The 15186-nt window shown below is 31.7% G+C and overlaps 1 protein-coding gene across 1 annotated transcript; it reads right to left on the bottom strand.

Moving 5' to 3' along the window:
* Positions 1 to 267: 267 nt before the first annotated feature.
* Positions 268 to 14714, bottom strand: LOC127715552 (uncharacterized). The gene is made up of 7 exons (XM_052221641.1): positions 13769 to 14714; positions 12842 to 13078; positions 11800 to 11919; positions 7488 to 7651; positions 6557 to 6993; positions 5814 to 6051; positions 268 to 689 (listed from the first exon to the last, which is right to left on the bottom strand). The coding sequence occupies exons 1-7, from the start codon at positions 14666 to 14668 to the stop codon at positions 302 to 304; spliced, it is 2484 nt and encodes an 827-aa protein (XP_052077601.1). The 5' UTR covers positions 14669 to 14714; the 3' UTR covers positions 268 to 301.
* Between the last annotated feature and the right edge of the window lie 472 nt (positions 14715 to 15186).

Here is a 15186-nt window from a genome sequence, read left to right as displayed (position 1 = left end):
AAACAGACCTAATCACAAACAATGCAAAAGTTTCAAAGTCAATAGACCATGACTGAGGGGGTGGGACCAAATTATATACTTTCCATGGAAATGAGATGTGTACTGCATACTAAATATACAATTGACCTACCACTAGTGGTTCCCCTTACACTGACATAATCACAAACTAAAACATTGTTGACCCTGCCGCCAGAAACTCCTACACTGCTTTGACAAAAAAAACGCAACAAATTAATTAGAATATTATAATGATTAAGTAACTACTAATCAATGTTATAAAAATTTATTAAATATTTTATTATCATTTTGTTGCTAATTTGATTAAATTAATATCAGATTTTCTTTGATTTTTCTCAATCTTTTCACATATTCTTCTGAATTCATCCCCACTTAAAGCTAGCTTAGACTTGCTCTGAGCTAAAAGTTTTCTCTTTGCAAAATTTTGGCGAACATTTTCAAAAAGAAGTTTTCCTTTACTATCGTGTTCTTCAGTCATCTCTATATCCTCAGTTTGTTGGCTGAATTGATAAACTTTACTGATTTCTGAACATGTTTCATTTATTTCCTCTTGTAAGCTGTTCAGTAATTGGGTGATGTCATGTTGAAGCTGACTGGTTGGTATAATTAAAACATCATCAGGAAGCAATGAATATAAATGATGTAGTACCAAGTACAGTTGATCTTCACAGCTAAAACAGAAAAAAGTCCATCAAAATAAATTTAGGATTAAAAGAAGACCTCAAAGACTAATAAACCTAATTCCCTTAAAAGATGCAGATGGAAACCTCACAACATACTTCCGATCAAAGTAAAAAAGAAGGTGCAAATGCCAGAAGCTTCTTAGGTGGTTCAATTGATTTAATCTGTTATAAGTAGAAGGTCCAATCCAATTGCACCAAGAAAGGAATATGAACTTTGAATCAGGAAAAGATTTCTAAGAGAATAAAACAGCACACATTAGACTTGATATTCAATGACTGATTATAACATTCAGAAGAATTGTAGACAGAGGATAACAAATGAATAAATAACATCTTAATTGAATTGTACTCAAAAGCTAGCCTAATTATCAGCATGAATATCAAGTGAGCCCTCTAAGGTGAGCTGATATTCGAGCTGATGAAGTCAGTATCAAAAAATAAAATGCCATTATTTTTTTATCTGCAATTTGTCCTAACAATATGTTTTTTGGGTTGAAATTATCAAATAAAAAGAATTAGTAAGTAAAACTACTTTTACTAGTACAAAACGTTGTGATAGTGGTTCGGTTGTATAAATGATATTGCATGCATTTTATTGATAAATTGATGCGGATGGACATAAATGTACAACGTTGCTGCACGGATATGTAAGGTCATTGCCTAATATTTTTGAGTGTCACTTCCTGGATCAAAGAAAAAATGTACAAATTGCCAATAAAACTAGAGGCTCTAAAGAGCCTGTGTCGATCACCATGGTCTATGTGCATATTCAACAAAGGACACTCTCCAACATTGTAGACAAGAATAGAATTCATGACAAAAATCTCTGTTTTGTTGATCTTGTATAGCTGATCATTTAGTCTGTTTAGTTTCTCTCTATATTCTTTAATTTTTGCTCAAAACACAAAAGAGGGTGAAAAAAAATCCTCATTTAAGTCTACTAACCATATTGGCAAATTTGACTTGTGAGTAGATCTTGCCTTGCTGATCATTTTTGTGATTTAAAGTGTCTATTTATCTATTATAATTTTTATCAAATAAGGCAAAAAAAAATGGTAAAAATCGTCATTAAAGGGCAATAACTACAATAAGGAGTCGTCAGATGATTTCCTCCATATCAAATTAATTGTAGATCTTTTCTTTCTGGTCATTTTTGCTTATTTAAGTTTCTATCTATCTACCATTATTGTTAAGATATAAGGCAAAAACACAAAATATTGGTAAAAATCGTCATCAAAGGGCAATAACTCTAATAAGGAGTCGACTGACAATTTCCACCATGAGACTTTTTTGTGGAACTTTTCTTGCTGATCACTTTTGCAATTTAAAGTCTCTGGTATCTATTATAGTTTTCAAGATAAAAGGCTGAAATAAAAAATAAAGGTAAAGTTTGTCATTTCTGGGAAATAACTCCTATTAAAAGTTGTCTGACAGTTTTGGCGTATATGGAAAATTGGTAGAGCTCAACATTGTGAGCATTTTTGCTGCTGACTGATTTTCTCTATTTATAACGGTTTTCAAAATAATAGACAAAACTTGCATTTTGCCCCTATGTTCTATTTTTAGCAATGTCGGCGATCTTGGTTGGCAGACAAGGTCATCGGACACATTTTTTAAACTATATACCCCAATGATGATTGAGGCCAAGTTTGATTTAATTTGGCCCAGTTGTTTCAGAGGAGAAGATTTTTGTAAAAGTTAACGACGACTACGACGACAGACGCCAAGTGATGAGAAAAGCTCACGTGGCCTTACTACCTGACTATATCTATCACTGATCATTCATTATATAAGGTAAAAATAATGACCTAGGCTTTTTGTTGAACAAAGTTGATTATATACTTGTTTGACAATTCAAGGCAAACATTATGACCTAAGCTTTTAGTGGAACAAAGCTGATTGTATACTACGTTTACAGAATAGATTTCTGAATGTTAATCTTTTATGTCCTGTAGCATGCGGTTTAACCAACATAATTAAAAAAATTCCTAACATAGTTTTAAATAACACTATTAGTTTTAAATGTTGTTAAAACATGATATTAAAAGAAGCCTTAAATTAATTTTAAATATCTTGACATTTTCTAATCTTCTTTAAATACAAAACTGAAAGGATATGATTTGACTATCTGAATGAAGCCGCCAGTGACCACATTGGTGAATCAATGGGTCTTTAACTGTAAATAGACGACAACAATGATCATTAAATGTAATATAAATAGCCAGTATATAAAGATTTCTGTAAACCTCCGGAACAAATACACAGCTTCATTTAAGGCTATTAAAATCAATTTAAATCTCACTATTTATTTTAGAAAAAAGGCTTGACACGATAATTTACAGGTGACCAAAATGTACAACAAAAGATATGAAATTAACTAATCGTGTTGAGAAAGGACAGAAACTGAGATAATTATAGAATGTGTAAATAAGAGAAACTGCCAATAGGATGAATGACAAGTCTTGTTTGCTCAAGTTCTAATCAGAAGTAACTGAGTAAGCTCAACAGAAGTTTCAACTTTCACACATATTTAATTATAACCATGATAACTGAAAACATTTCAGACAGTAAAAAATATGAGTAAAACAAGACGTGGCTAGGCATCAAAGAGACAACAACCCAATGACACACATAACCCAAATACACTTAGAGGTCAGCATAATCAGATGTCTATACAATGTGCCAAGCTCTAAATTGTCCTGACCTAGACTGTATGACATTTTTTCATCTAAGTTTATATAGAACATATTGTAACATAAATCTTTCAAGCCAATTATTGATAAGCATAACCATCAATATAATTTTTTACCATATATATAATGATGAAATATGTCCTAGACCCAGGAACAATAAACAACTCTTAATCTCTTTTAAGTGCACTGCCTTTCATTATGTATTAATTTCTAGAAAAAGGAACACCATGCCCCACTCACACTGACATATCTCCAAGTTCAATAGCAGCCCTTTTATCCCAATAACAAAATTAGTGACCTGAAGCTAAAGCCGTAAGTCAAATATGGAAGTCTCAAGACAATATTAGGACCAATATGGAAAATGCCTTATAATAATCCATAGATCTTAATGCTAGGTGTAAGACTGTAATGTAAATAAAGTCCAGTTCTATCATTTTATTGAAAATCTTCTAAAAAAGTTAGCATTATTGTAAACCAAATAATTTTCGTGAGCGCTTTATTTTCGAGACTTTCGTGAGAAGAATTTGTAAAACTTGGATCTTTGCTGATTTAACTACAAAAAGTAAATTTGAAATCATGAAATGAAATCGCTGCAACGTGGGTTAAATGCTAAATAAAGTATCAGCAAAAATAAGTTGGTTTACAGTATAAGTAAATAGTTATCTATCATCCTAGAAGAAATAAAAACAATAGCTTTAAGACAAAAAAGACCCATATTAAAGGTTTTCTCCAATTATAAGCTATGCTCATCCCACATGATGCAATCGACAATAATTGTTATTACTACGTTACTAATTAAATAAGATCCAAAATAAACTCAAATACAGACCAATTCCAGTACGTCATGCAGTGCTATTAATTTACAGTGTTGTTGTTTCTGATATATCCTCAATACTTAGACATTTTTGCACTGTTTTCCTTTGATTACGGGAGTGTAAGTGTGATCTAATCAATAAACAGAAAAATTTTCATGGCAAAACAATAAGGTTAAAGGACCATGCTTTTATTTTTGTCTTAGGGAGACAGGAAATTTGTGTAACTTTCCAGCTGATGGCATAACTTTATGTTCAGAGTTTTTTTTCTCCCATTAAAAGCACATTTAAGATTACGTCTAATGAAGCCAACAAGGACCTTTTACGGTCACATATTCTCAAATAAAAGCAAAAAGACGATTTACTACTTAGAAGTCGATGATAAATAAATGAAACAGAATTAATTAGAAGATTTAAAATTAAGGTGTTGATGACCTGATTGACATAAAAAGTTGTCTAAAAAGAAACAGCTACATGTATTTCACACCACAAACATCAGCTTCTGGTGAGAAAAATAGAATTTAAAAATGGGTATGATTGCAAATGAGACAACTATCCAACAAACTTAAAATTAAGCATTATAGGCCACCGTAGTCATCAAAATTGACAAAAACCTATACTGTATACTGTTAACCAACTAATTTTCGCGACTTTCGCGAGTAGAAAATTAACTCTAATATAAATCTTTGCGAAAACATAAAACTTGGATCTTTTCTTATTTAACTACATCAAATTTAATCGAAAATCGCAAAATTAAATTGCCTCAAAGTTGTCTAGAAATGGCTTAATGCGAAATAAAGTATCCGAGAAAATAAATTGGTTTACAGTAGTCTGCTATAAAGGCCCTGACATAAGAATGCTTTTGCCTTTTCTTTCTACTAGATTTGTTTTGAAGATACCAAAGAAGAAACAACAGATAAAGCCTTTCTTCAAATACTTTCATAGGTAGTCCTATAACCCACACTATTATACAGGAATTATAAACATATCAAATAAAAGTCCATTATTGCAGAAAAAAATAAAAATATAAAAAAAAACTGCCATTTGAGGATTATCTTATTTCTATCTTTTGATACATGTCAAGTTAAATACTTTTATTAACATATTTAAGTACTGTGGATTCATTCTTATTTGTGGGATACCAATTATCATGGATTTGTGGGTGAAGGTGAACCACTAGTTTAAATATTCAACTAAGAACAATTTTTCTTTAGGCTTGATTGCAGACTTTTGCAAAACCATGAAATCAAATATCCACGAAAATAATTTTATTTCTCATGAAAATTGGAACCCACGTAAATAAATGAATTCACAGTATCAAACATTCACTTTTACACAGGGCTTAAAAATACCATTAAAAATTTATAATTTGTGCTACTGATATAATTCTTTGTGTGTTGTTATTTTTTTTCAGCACCTCTTCTAAAGTTAGGATTCAACATGTATTGTCTGTTATTGTTTGGGAGACATGCTGACATGGAATATCATGTAATCAATTACAGACAATAGAAAATTGTTCAATCCTACTAAAAGTACAATCTTCATATGCTAGTATTAAAGTAACTTTTAATGGTATATTTAAATGTGGTGTAGCCACTTCTTCCTACCTGGTATATACAGTTAACTTTAGCTCCTTCTCATCACAAACATCATCTATAAATAATCGTACATCTTCCAATGGCTGAATATTATCAAATACCATACATTCATATTTTTCCAGTGAGACTAAACCAGCCTTCTTCTGAAGTCTTGATTGGAGCTGAGACAAGGGAAATCTTGTTGATCTTACACTAAGAGGTGTACAAACTTGGACAGAATTCAAGGAAAGTATATCTCTCTGGATCTCTGCAAAGTAAAACATAGATTAAATAAATAATTCTTTCATGTCATGCTCTATGCTTATTTTATAAACAAGTGTAGTATGCATTACCTTTATAACAATCATTAGCAAGTTGCAAGATTTTTACAAATATAATGCCTACCCCTATTAAAATGAGCAAAGAAAATTATTTTGATTCTAATATAAAAATTAAAAACTTTTTTTTTTGATGTCAACCTAGAAAACAGCAGCTATTTAGATTTGCTGAAGCAAAAAAAAATCATTAACAATTTTCACATTTTAAAGTAAGTTAAAACATACAATCTTACTTTCTTAAAGATTTTATTGACTTTCATAGTGGGTAACTCCCATAGAAATGTAAATTTTGGTCTCCCGCATTGTTCAAAAACAACTGACAATTACAAATTCAAATGTTCACTTTAATTATGTATTGTTTTAGTGTGATAGTAAATCCTAACAATTAAACAACTTTTTCATTAAATCCAAATATCTTTTTTAGTATGACCTTACCTGTAAAGGATTCTGTTTCAGAATTATCCTGATAAAAGTTTTGCTTTGCTGAAACTGTATATTTTCCTTGCAACATGTCTAAGGATGATAGAGTTACCTCCCCTGCATAAACAACTTTATTATTCCTTTGTTCACCATGACTATCACTGTTAGTCATATTGATAAACATTTCATACATAATATCACTCTTTAATCTAAAACTTGGTATACTGGTTATACACAGAATAGTGACTGACTGGCCTGATTTAACCTTGAAACATTCTGTGCCATTGAAATTGGAAAGGGATGCAGATGAAACTCTTCTTCTTTTAGATACATCATGACATGAATAATATCTTGATGTCTTCCAAAGGTCATAACATTCTGAGGTGAAGGTCAGTCCTTGACTATCATAACAATCAGGTTGCACCATAGTCATGGTAACATAGGCAAAATCACTAAAATATAATAACTGACATGTAGACATATAATAAATTTAATGAGTTGTAGTTTATTGGAGTTTTAGAACACTTCATAATTACTTGAATAATAAATTTAAATACATCTTAAACTGCAGTTGAATGCAGTATTAGGCGATTTTTGTATCTGTTTAAGCATAATACTATTAGTGTAAACTGTGTTTTTCCATGTTACAACAACAACATGGAAAATTGAATGACTACTATATCAGGGAAAATAAGATACTGTCAATCCTATATCAAACACACTTCTTAAACTTACGATTTTGTCTGTAAATAGTAAAGCTGAGTCAGATATTATTTATATAAAGTTCAGATTTATTAATTTTAGAGCTTAACATGTAACCAAGACTTATTTTTTGTGTTTTTTTCCCCTTTGATTCTTATTTCCAAATTAATGAAATTAGGGAAAATAAACCTGCACATAAAAATATATTACACTTCACATAAAGTAAAAACAATATCAAAATGACCTTTTTGATGAGTTGACAACTTCAGCACCTATAACTAAAGTTTTCTGCACTATTCTCTTCCATACAGCAGGTACTTTAATAATTGCTGAGAATTCTTCCTTCTTTGGTTGTGTGAAAATTTCAGAACAATTCTCAGTTCCAATTAAACTGATCAACATTGAAGTCTGAAATAAAAATAAAGTTGTTGTCTTTGTTTTATTTTATGTTTTTCCTTTTTTGAAGAATTTGGTGTTGGTGGCAGATCTTTGATAGTTGTTCTGGACCATATGAGTATTTGAACCATACCAGTATTTGGACCATATGAGTATTTGAACCATATGAGTATTTGGACCATACGAGTATTTGGACCATACGAGTATTTGAACCATACGAGTATTTGGACCATATGAGTATTTGAACCATATGAGTATTTGGACCATATGAGTATTTGGACCATACGAGTATTTGGACCATACGAGTATTTGAACCATACGAGTATTTGGACCATATGAGTATTTGGACCATATGAGTATTTGGACCATATGAGTATTTGGACCATACGAGTATTTGGACCATATGAGTATTTAGACCATACGAGTATTTGGACCATATGAGTATTTGGACCATACACGTATGGTCATGACTATATGCTTATGGTCGGACCATATGAGTATTTGGACCATACATGTATGGTCATGACTATATGCTTATGGTCGGACCATATGAGTATTTGGACCATACATGTATGGTCATGACTATATGCTTATGGTCGGACCATATGAGTATTTGGACCATACACGTATGGTCATGACTATATGCTTATGGTTGGACCATATGAGTATTATACTCATTTGGTTATCAACGGTCTGGACGATTCGAGTATGTGGAATAAATTCTTATTTCCTTCGCAGGAACACCTAGTTCATTCTCTGAATCCAAAACGGCACAAGTTTCTAACTTATATCCTCCATCTTTTACATCTTGTCTGAATCTTACTGTATATGTTGTATTGCCTTGGCTAGAGTCCATTCAAAGCGCCTTTATGCTGTCGACTTTTCCATCCATAAGTGAAATCACAGGCGTTTTGGGCATGGACTATTGTTTTCCTTTTTCGTAATGTTTAAATCATTATTTCAGAAACAAAATGATTATACTGTTCACTATATTTCATTAATCATGTAACAATGATTACGGCCATATGATTGAATCAATCAAAATTTAATTTTTAGAAACTCTTATTTTATGGGACATCTTTTCAATGTTTATCGTGTTAATTACCCGGACCATACGCGTATGGTCCGACCATGTGAGTATATATGCATATGGTCATGACTAGTGAGATTTACTGTGTGTTTATTTATTCCACATTGGCTAGAGGTATAGTGGGAGAGTGGAGATCTCCCAAAACATGTTTAACCCTGCCGCATTTTTGCGCCAATCCAAAGTCAGGAACCTCTAGCCTTTGTAAGTGTGGTGTGTTTTTTTAATTTTGGTTCATTTGTATGTTTACGAGTTTAGTGTGGCGTTTATTTTGCTGAACTAGTATACATTATTGTTTGGGGGCAAGTTGAAGGCCCATTGGTTACCTTGGGCTGTTTTCTGCTCTTCGGTCAGGTTGTTATCTCTTTGAAACATTCCCCATATCCATTCTCTATTCTACTACACATATATTTTTATTTATATTTCAAGGATAATGAAATTCCATTTTTCTTTTATTACTTCTGAAAAAAGGAACAAGAGTGCACACGCTGAAATGTCTTGCCTGCTTTACTGACCATTGATTTTATGTTGATAGACCTAAATATAAAGTTTACAACAAGTATCACAAAAACTTAACATGATCAGAGAAAATTAGGTCAAATTCAGATAAACCAAGCCAGAAATACATGTACACCTTGCAATCTTTCTTATTGCTTATAGTATACAAGAAACAGACCAAACCATGAAAACTTTATATTAACCAATGAACCATGGAAATGAGGTCAAGGTTAGATTAAACCTGCCAGACAGACATGTACACCTTACAATCATTCCATTCTTTCAATATAGTTGACCTATTGCATATAATATCTAAGAAACTAACTTAACCAGGAAAACTTATCATTGACCACTGAACCAAAGTTAGATGATAACTGCCAGACAGACATATATGCACCTTACAATCATTCAATATACCAAATATAGTTGAACTATTGCTTATATTTTAAGAAAAACAGACCAAAACACAAAAACTTAACATTGAGCAATGAACCTGAAAATTAGGTAAAGGTCAAATAAAGCCTGCCAGACTAACATGTACATCGTAAAATATTTCCATACACCAAATATAGTTGACCTATTGCATACAGAATTAAAAAAGCAGACTTAAACACAAAAACTTAAACTTTAACCACTGAACTATGAAAATGAGGTCAGGTCAGATGACACCTGCCAATAAGACATGTTAACCTTACAATCATTTCATACACCAAATATAGTAGACCTATTGCTTATAGTATCTGAGAAATGGACTTGACCATGTAAAATGAACCTTGTTCACTGATCCATGAAATGAGGTTGAGGTCAAGTGAAAACTGTCTGACAGGCATGAGGACCTTGCAAGGTATGCATATACCAAATAGAGTTATTCTATTACTCATAATAAGAGAGAAATTAACATTACAAAAATTCATTTTTTTTTTTCAAGTAGTCACTGAACCATGAAAATGAGGTCAAGGACAATGGACATATGACAGATGGAAACTTCATAACATTAGGTATCTATATACAAAGTATGAAGCATCCAGGTTTTCTAACTTTTGAAATATTAAGCTTTAAAGAAGTTAACACCGCTGTTGCCGCTGGATCACTATTCTTATGCCTCAGGAGTCGCAGGCCAGACAAAAATTGGGTTGGAGGATCCGCAAACCAACTCACCTTATCAATGATTTGTACTTGTAAAAGCATTTGCAGAAGCCATAGGTTTTTATTGGTATAAAATAGTAAAAATCCATGCATTGATATTAGAATGTAATGTAATGAAAGAAAGATAAATCTTGTTTTTTAAGTCAAAACAGTTGAATTTTCTATTGTAAATAGATAGGATGGTAACATTTAAACTAAAGAAGGAGATAATTAATACTGACCATGTCATTTCACATACTCTTTGCATGATACATTGTTTGATAGTTGTTGTATAAAGAGCGTCTGATACAATTTATAAAGGAAAGTTTTCTATTTTGATTTTGTAGAAAAACAAGTAAAAAAGTACTGTGAACTAATTTTTCTTTTAATTTTCTAAATTCATTTTAAAAACAATTCTGTCAATAAGTTTTCTGTCTATTCACATAATGCTTTTCCTTTGTATTATTTTTCCCTTATAAATTGTGTCTTTTTTTCCCCAAATTATAATTTTACATCAATTTCAGTCACCTAAATTTGTTATCATATTTTGGAGAAAGCATGATATAAACTAGTTTTGGCAAAGAATGGAAAATTTGTCATTTTATATTTATTGCCTCACACTATATGTACCTTAAAAGCTAAATTCTGTAGGAACCAACAGCTTACATCAAAATGATTGTATTTGTTTTTCATATTAATGAAGTACTGTGATATATATATAGAGAGAGAGATTCTACCACACAAACCAGTTGATTACAATATTTATCCACTTAAGATACTGTAAAGGGGCACCCAATATGGGTTTTGCTCATTGTTGAAGGCCCTACAGCGACCTATAGTTCTTAACTTCTATGTCAATTGGTCCCTGGGGTAGAGATGTCTTATTGGCAATAATACCACATCTTATTTTTATACATGTATACAGTTTGGACAAAAAATCAAAATATGATTTTTGTTTGTTTCAAACATTTTTAAATGCAGAATATTGAAATAATATTTAGCTATTAGCAGTCAGTTTGGTTCAATTTTGTCGAAATCTGTTACAGAGTTAAGTGGTATAATCTAATGGATAATGCCCATTACTATCTTCCTAATGGATATGGAGGAAAATTACATGACACAATTTAATCACATGTGGTTCATTAAAATTGATTAAACTGGTCGGAACACTGTATAAACATGATAAATGCTTACAGAATTTATAAGGGAATATATAGTATTGGCTTGAAATATATTTACCACAATTGTGAAGAAAATGGTAATTTTTCCAAGTAATGAATAGGTCTCTAACACCTGAACAAAATTGCTATGCAACCAACAATTAATCAAGTTGAAACACCAATGAACCTTGTTATTAGATGTCCAGTATTGATTTTGATGAGCAATGAAGTTGAAATTGAAACTGCCATTCAAGGAGAGTTGTTTTAATGATCTAAAAAACAATAATTACATTTGTAGAACCAGAAGTTTTTCCCTGGTTCAATAATTCTGTACTCTTCCACAACTCTGTGATGTGGGTTCTTCTTTCGTCAATCTCTGACTGCAGCTCATTCAATGATACCACTTCATTCTGTAACAAAAATATGTTAATTAAACTGAATGTCAGGAATGCGGTCAATTATAACATTAGTATGTTTATAATAAACAATTTCTCTGTCTATGAAAGGATAACTCCACTGAAAGTTCATATCAAATTTTTCCAATTATGCATTGAATTTGACATAAGTGATCCATTATCATCCTAGAAATGCTTGTGTATGCAGACCTGCCTTGTAAATACAGACATAAGGGGATCCATTATCATCATGGAAATGCATGTGTATGCAGACCTGCCTTGTAAATACAGACATAAGTGATCCACTATCATCATGAAAATGCTTGTGTATGCAGACCTGCCTTGTAAATACAGCCATAAGTAATCCATTATCATCATGGAAATGCTTGTGTATGCAGACCTGCCTTGTAAATACAGACATAAGTGATCCATTATCATCCTGGAGATGCTTGTGTATGCAGACCTGCCTTGTAAATACAGACATAAGTGATCCATTATCATCATGGAAATGCTTGTGTATGCAGACCTGCCTTGTAAATACAGACATAAGTGACCCATTATCATCCTGGAAATGCTTGTGTATGCAGACCTGCCTTGTACATGTAAATACAGACATAAGGGGATCCATTATCATCATGGAAATGCTTGTGTATGCAGACCTGCCTTGTAAATACAGACATAAGTGACCCATTATCATCCTGGAAATGCTTGTGTATGCAGACCTGCCTTGTAAATACAGACATAAGGGGATCCAGATCAAATAATACAATCTTCAAATGTAGAAGGCATGTTAATATAAAGAATTAGAACTGTGGCTTCTCACAACATCATATATAAAAAGATCAATAAAATTTATGGCATCAATATTTTTCTATTGTGTTTATCATGCTTATAACCCAGTTAGCGACCATTATCTCTGAGATTAATGCTTGTTTACCCTTAGTCTTGACTGTAATGCAAATAATGCTGCTGAAGTGCTGGTCTTTTTCTGTTCTGTTTTCTTTCCTTCTTCTAAAGGTTCTGCAGTGGTATCTTCATGAACTATATTTAAATCAGTCAAAATAAATCCTTTTTCACCATCAAACTCCTTCTTTAATATCAGCAACTGTTGTCCTCCATTATCAACAAAACCATCAAACAGGACCTGCTTAACATCAGACCATGTATGAGTGATCTGAAAATGAACATTTGATCTGGAATAATTACAAATGACCATACAGCAATGCTTTAAATAGCCTTTATTTTCACAAGTCCATTTTTGGACAACATGCATACATGTACACAATGATTCTTAAAAGTTATATATATTTAAGGAAAGATTGGAAACATGTGTACTGCAGTACATGTTGTAAAGAAATATAGATCATTATAAAGATACATGGATAAATTTGTTGAGAAGCATTAGTAGATATGACATGCATGACAAGTATTAAAACCTTGAAAAGAAAATTAAAATCTGACAAATTTTCTTTAACATACAAGTAAATATTTCAAAAATTTTCAAATCATTAAAATTAATACTTGTATTTATATATGTATAACCCCTGACCAACTAACAAAGAAATCGATCGAATTATAGAAGATACAAGATAAACTTGAGTTTAGCAAGCTGTGCTTGAAATACACAATTTTTAACCATTAGAAGTCAAGATAAACATACATGTTGATGATGTACATGTATCAAATGAATAAGACTTGTCTTTATGGTACATTGTCAGGATTGTCTAGACATTGTTAATATTTTACTGACATTAAATCAGGTAATCATGAACATGATGAAACATGATCATCAAAATGTAAGGTTTCTAATCTATTTTCAATCCAAAATATTCAACTTTCTATATATCATGTTTATTGTTAATACCTTTTCATCATCAATACAGATGATCTTTAAAGTTTCATTTGTGAAAACACTCAAGTAGCATCTCTTCAGAGGAACACATTCAAGTAAGTCAAGCGTAAGGTCAAAAGTACACTGAACACGAGTTGGTACTGCAAACAAGAGTCTTCCATTAGTGAATTTCAAGATATATCCATCATCAGTCACAGCATATGACGTACATTGGACGCTAAATTTATCTTCTAAGTAACTTATCACAGAGTTTTGAATAAGAACTTTGCAAATGTTTGTGTATAAAGATGGGAGAACCTGTGAAATTTCAATTTTTGTTGTCTTAGGCAAGGAACTGTTGGACTGAGATGGAGAGAAAATAAGACCAAATAATTGTTTTGAGCTGTAAGATTTCTTTGTGTGTGTCCCAATAATCAAATAGTGTTCTATGTAATATTTTACCCACAATAAATGTGATTCCCCTAAATCTGGTTCAATGTCATGTTTTAATAAACAACTTGGGCTTTGCTTTGACTGTATGCCAATGTTTAATGAGCCTTGGGAATTCCAGATCACTGTAGGTCCATCTACTGTTTGGAAATCACAGATTTTTTGTCTCAGCTGTAGTTTTCTAAGAGGAATAAATTTGGAGTTGGTGAATGAATATCCAAGAAAATAATAGTCGAAGGCTTTACCACTTGACTTTTCAATCAGTAACAGAGGTATTACAGTGTCTGTCAATATTTCTAAACATGATGTGAAGGAAATACCACACGAATTAGGGCAAGAAAATTCCACTACTCGACTATTCGTAAAAGAACATTTGCCACAGTCATATGATTTTTCATGAAGTGTAAACTTTGAATTTTGCTTGTGTTCTTCATTCTGAATGATGTGAAGAATTTTTCCATTTCCATTGTGATGAATATCCATGGGAAACTTTCTTGCTCAAAGTGAAACTAGACATTAGCCATTTGTCAATAAATATTCCGCGAAAAATTTATCCAATGAAAATTGACAATAGATTAGACAAGCTCGTACCAATTCAACTCGTACCTAGTTTTTTGTGACTTTCTCCTTTGCGTAATAGCATTGTAGTTAAACAAGGACCAACATATGAGAAATCATATGAGGGCCTGAAAGAGAAAAAATTGCAGTATAGTGGGTAAACAAATGTAAGAGTAGAGAAAAAAGGCAAAAAATAAAGAATATAGAAAATAATGGGGTTCTGGAAATATAAAGAATAATGAAAAATAAAGAATACGGTATTCCATTGACATCATCCGTCGATATATTGGTTGCCAAAAAAAACACACGTATTTTCGACTTTAGTCATATACTTATTTTTATGTTTTTTTTCAATATTATAATTTTTCCGTAATTTTAAATAAAAACAAACTATTTTTTCACTCCTCTTCCGAAACAATTTATTTTTGTTTTTTGTTTCAAGA

The sequence above is a fragment of the Mytilus californianus genome, unplaced genomic scaffold, assembly GCF_021869535.1.
Source record: "Mytilus californianus isolate M0D057914Y unplaced genomic scaffold, xbMytCali1.0.p SCAF_9, whole genome shotgun sequence".
NCBI lineage: Eukaryota > Metazoa > Mollusca > Bivalvia > Mytilida > Mytilidae > Mytilus > Mytilus californianus.
This window is presented reverse-complemented; position numbering and strand designations above follow the sequence as displayed.